Source organism: Panthera leo, chromosome C1 (assembly GCF_018350215.1).
Source record: "Panthera leo isolate Ple1 chromosome C1, P.leo_Ple1_pat1.1, whole genome shotgun sequence".
NCBI lineage: Eukaryota > Metazoa > Chordata > Mammalia > Carnivora > Felidae > Panthera > Panthera leo.
The window spans coordinates 212,252,558-212,257,665 of record NC_056686.1 but is presented as its reverse complement, the minus strand read 5'-3'; the positions used below and the strand labels follow the sequence as shown (position 1 = coordinate 212,257,665).

Below are 5,108 nucleotides of genomic sequence, written 5' to 3'. Positions count from 1 at the left end.
TTAGCCAGCATGCTTCTCCCCTCCAGCGCCCCGTCCAGGGGGCGTCTCTCTGTGGTCTCTGCTTTAATCCTGGCACCCGCATCCCTCTAAAGCCCTTCAAGCGGTCCTGTGTACCCACCAGCAAGAGGGAGGAACAAGCCGTGTCTTCAGAAATCTCTGGCAACCTGGGCCCCGGACACTCTCTGATGGCAATGGTGACAGGAAGTTTCACACCGGAAAACAACCACCTCCTTTTATTGAGAAAACAGAGTTGATCCCGCAGTCGCTTCCCAGGTGACTCCACCCTGAGAAATGAAGTGGCATCCTTCTGCACCCATCCACAAGGACCCCCGGCCCCGGGCGAGGCGGAACACAAGGGTCCCTCCATCCCCTCCCAGGGGCACACGCTGGCCTGCTCAGGCCCTGGAGAAGTAGGCGTGCAGGGAGGGCAGGGTTCTGGGGGGGGGGGGCGCTGTGACGGGCATGGGGGTGCTCTGGGGGGAGGCGAGTGGCCGAGGGAGGTGGACTTTTGCTGGAATGAGGGAAGGGGAGGGAAGAATACCACCATCTCCCGAGGCCCGGCACTCTTTCCTTCCAGATTCTTCATAAATAAAACTTCACAGTAATAGAGGAACGTCTATCTCCAGGGCCAAACCAGCTGGTTTCCGGCCGGGGAGCCAGGCCTCAGTGGGACCGCACGAGGGCCCTGGGCCGGTGGGGCAGCACCGTGACCGCGGAGGGCTGGAGCACTGCTCTCTGGCCCTGTGTCAGGGGCGGGGGGGGGGCGGGGGGGGGGGGGGGGTGCTGCGGCCCGCCCGGAGGTTCTGAGGATGGCTGAGGTAGTCGGAGCGGCCAGCCGCGCGTCCAGACAGGGGCAGATGGAGCATGACAGGCCACGGCCAGGAGTCAGGCCACCTGGGAGCAGACACTGAGCAGCAACTCCAGGCGGGTCTGGGGGGCGGGAGTGGCGCTGAGGGCCTTCTGAGGTTCCGTCTCCTGGAGACCCAGGGGCAGGGACCGTGGGGGAAGGGGGGGGCCTGTGAGCCTGCACAGGGCTGAGCCTCTCCTGAAAGGGCTGCTTGGGCCCAGCGGGGGGAGACTGAGGCATTTCATGGGAGAACGAGGATCTTCTCTGTGAAGACGAGAGGGCCGCCACAGACCCGTCCGGGGTCAGGCCTGACCCGGGTACCTGAGCACCGGCTTCCTTCAGAGACCGCCAGGGCCTCCACCAGGTCACGGGGAGCCACGCAGGGCACCCAGGTTAGGAGGGCGACCGGTGGCTGGTGGCCTGGTGCCCGAGATGATCCCCCCGCGGTCCGGGCAGTTCCCGACAGTCCTGGGCCTCAGCTCCACTTTCTGGGGAGTGTCCGCGCAGGGAGGCCTCCTTCCGGCCAACTGCACCCCATCACACCCAGGGGCGCACACGGCCCAAACCCTCCAGCTCCCTGCAGGGGACCACAGACCACGTCCTGGCTTTGCGGCTCCGGCCCCATGATTTCTGGGGCTCAGGAACACCTGCCCTCGCCTGGCCCGGTGGTCGGGCCGGGGTCAGAGCACCTGCAGCTTGCGGGAGCAGGTGAGGTTGCCGTGCACCAGCCCCCACATAGCCAGCAGCTCGGCGGGCAGCAACTTGTGCACCACAAGCATGGAGCGGAAAAAGCAGGGTTCCTTGTTCATGCGGCTGTTGCGGTTCCGAGAGATGCCGAAAGTCTTGAAGCCCTCGTGGGCCGTGGGCTGCACGCCCAGCACCTCCAGACACATGCCCAGGAAGACGTCGTCGATGGGGTACAGATCCAGGGTGTCGCAGGCGTGATGCAGGCGCCGGGCCAGGCTGCCGGCCATGAGGAAGCCCCCTCCGCCCGCGTACGGCGGGTAGCTGGCCTTGCTGTACAGAACCCCCGGGATGTAGTATTTGTTGTCCTTCTTGCGGATCGGCCTGGCGTGCTGCAGGACGTCGCCCACAAACAGGTCTTCCTGTGGCTGCCGGTCCGCCAGAAATTCGAGCAGGTTGGGGGGATTGACGAAGACATCGTCGTCGCCCTTGAAGATGAAGTGAACTTTGGGGCAGTAGATGTCAAACCACTTGAGGAAGTGGATCTCCTTGAGGGTCAGGTTGAAGAAGCTGTCGAGAAAGTCCCACTGCAGGATGTCGCCGTAGAGGCGGTCTTCGTAGGCCAGCAGCTGCTGGTAGTGGGCCCGCTCCTCCTGCTTGGAGGCCGTTCCCAGCAGGAAGAGGGTGCGCACGGCGCCGCGGCCCCTGCCCACCGTCTCCTGCTCACGGCCCCAGGTCTGGCGGATGGCCTCGCGGCGGTCGTGCTGCGTGATGACCGACTTGACCACCACCAGCAGGTAGACGTCACCGTGGCACTTCTCCGGGTGGTTCAGCAGCATGGGGAAGTATCGGCAGTGGCGATAGGACAGAAACTGCCGGAAGTGTGGTTCCAGGCCCTGGAACCAGGGCTGGTGGGTCAGGTTGACATTGACCGAGCAGTTAGTGATGTTGATGTCCCAAGTCTGGGGCCCTCGTGAGGCCATGGGCGTGGGGGCAACCGCATCCTTCGGGTTCTTCCAGAAACTGTTGGGGTTCACCAGGTGTCCACTTGGTTTCTGAGCCTTTGGTGGCTCTAGAGTGGGGGGCGGGGGTGCCTGCAGAAACTGGTTGGGAGTCAGACTGCGCTGGAATACCGTTACGGCCACCAGCAGGGCCAGGGACAGGCACACACTCTTGTAGACGGTTTTCTTCCTAGGGGTGAGGGGATGGAGGGTGGTTCAGAGGAGAGAGGAAGGGGTGAGTCCCCTGTGACTCTCCAGCAGCCTTGTTCGGAGCTGCAGTCCCAGATGGGCATGTGGAGCCTGGACACAGACTCAGGTCCTGCGGCCCGAGTGGTCAGAGGAGGGTCCTGCCTTCTCCCCCACCCTGACTTCCCTCTTCCAGGACCAGGGCAACCTCGATGCACGAAGTTTAAGTACAAGCACTGTGGAGTCAGGCTGCAGGGGTTTAAATCTTGGCTCTGCCACTTATAAGCTGAGTGACTCTGAGTGGGTCCCCTTAACCTCTCCAAACTGTCATTTCTTTTTCCCCGGCATGAGGATAACAACAAGGAATTGGAGTGCTGTCTAATGTGCCTGGCACACAGTGGGTATGCAGTCCGGGGATGCTGTGCGTCTACAAGGACGACCTCTGGTGGAGACTTTCTGCCTGTTCCCCGACCCCGGCAAGGCACCCGGTTTGCTTTCATTTCTCTGTGCAAACTTCATGACCCATTGGGGTGAACCATCCTGGGGGGGCAGAGACAGCACCCGCTCTACAGCTTGGGAGCTCAGGAACCTCTGGGGGGACACCAGGGACAGTCTCTAACGTGGGACCTGAAGAAGGGCACAATAGAAGTGGGCACAATAGCTGCCCTCATGGCCGAGCGAGGCCCGAGAATGGGACAGGGGTCTCCTGCCGTCTTACCGGCTCTGCTCAGCTTGGGCCCCACTCTCCCCCTAGGAGAGATGGCGTTCCCCCAGCTCTGCCTCCCCGGGGAAGGGAACACATTCAGACCTCCACTCTCCAGGGACCCTCTTTGTCCACAGAGCTCCTACCACACCCATTTCGGAAGCAAAAATTAGAGCTTTTTGCTAGAGGTGCTGGCAGGCCCAAGGCAGGGGGCCTGAGCCCTGGGGCCCCAGGACCCTCTCTCCTCAGCTCACACTCTGGAGGTGGCTAGGCCTCCTGGCCTGGTCTCTCTTGTGGAGACACAGGGGCTGGGGGCTTTGGGGACACAGGCAGTCCAGAAGTGTGGCGTCACAGGGCCAGGCCAAGAGGGAGACAGCCCCAACCTCCAGAGGGGGAGCCGCAGGGCAAATGGAAGAAATAGACTGCGATGTGGCATTACAGGGATGCTGGAGAAGTTGGGGGTGGCCCTCATGCCTGACTAGTTGAAGGTTCAGGCACCCAGGGCTGGTAAATGCTGAGCCCCCTGGAGCGATGTTTTCCCATGGATTCCCAGGGTTCCGGTTTATGGGGTAGGAGGAAGACTGGGTCACCCCAGGTGCTGGAGTGGGGGTGTGACCCAAGACTCGACCCTCCCAAGGGGGACAGCAGAATGTTCTGGGTCAGGGTCTCTTGCCCCAGGCGTTTCAGCGAAACACCCCTTCCCCTGAGTCGGGGAGGTCGGGACTGGAGGAAGTCCGGCGGGGGTCACCCCAGGGGAAGGGGATGCGGGCGAGGCCCCTCTGCCCAGGCCTATCCACCTGCACCACCCCACTCCATTTGTAGGACTGAAGTCCCTCAGGGGAGTAAAGAGAAGGGGACAGGGGGAGTGGGGCTGGAGGCCCGAGCTCCCCTGGAGGAAGGAAAGCCCCTCGGGGCGGGGGGGGGGGGGGCGGGAAGCGGGGAGAGGACGGCGGTCGCTCAGGACGCAGGAGGCCCTCAGAACGGGGGACGCGACCGGGCTGCCGGAGAGCCCTTGAGTCCCCAAAGCCCGGGGTCCCGAGGTGGGCTCAGGGTGCCGCGGGGCCCGGGCCGGGCAGAGCCGAGGGGCCGCCGGCGAGGGCAGCGCGCACGGGCTCCGCGGAGCCCGGCCGCGTCCGGCTGGTGCCGGCGCCGCGCACCCCCGGGCATCCCGGCCGCCGCCGCCGCCGCCGCCGCCGAGCCCGTCCGTCCCGGGAAACTGAGGCCAGCCCCGGGGCACCCGGCGCGGCATCCTCCCATCCCCGAGAGCCGCCCGGCTCCCCCCCCCACCCCCGTGCATCCCGGACCTCGGGGGAGGGAGCCCAGGGTCCCCGCGCCCCCCGGCCCGGCCCCCCGCCCGACGGCCCGGCCGGGTCCCCCACTCACCACAGAGACATGGCGGCCCGGGCCGGGGCGGCGGCGGAGCGGGGCGCGCGGGTCGCAGCTCTGGGCGCCGCGGCTCGGGGACGGCGGGCGGGGACGAGGACGGGGCGGGCGGGAGCGAAGGCCGGGCCGCGCCCCCGCCGCGACTTTCCACTTCCCCGCGGCCGGAGGAGGGACCGGGAGGGGCGGCGGCGGCCCAGGTGCGTTAACCCCTTCGGCGCCCCCGGCCCTCCAGCCCCTCGGCCGCCGGGCCATCGCTCCGCACTGCGGCGAGCGCGGGTGGCCCATTTCCTAGAGGCGGAACCCG

The 5,108-nt window shown here is 65.7% G+C and overlaps 1 protein-coding gene across 1 annotated transcript; it reads right to left on the bottom strand.

The window, feature by feature from the left end:
- Positions 1–769: 769 nt before the first annotated feature.
- Positions 770–4,869, bottom strand: B3GNT7 (UDP-GlcNAc:betaGal beta-1,3-N-acetylglucosaminyltransferase 7). Its single transcript, XM_042953358.1, has 2 exons — positions 4,805–4,869; positions 770–2,722 (listed from the first exon to the last, which is right to left on the bottom strand). The coding sequence occupies exons 1-2, from the start codon at positions 4,813–4,815 to the stop codon at positions 1,528–1,530; spliced, it is 1,206 nt and encodes a 401-aa protein (XP_042809292.1). The 5' UTR covers positions 4,816–4,869; the 3' UTR covers positions 770–1,527.
- Between the last annotated feature and the right edge of the window lie 239 nt (positions 4,870–5,108).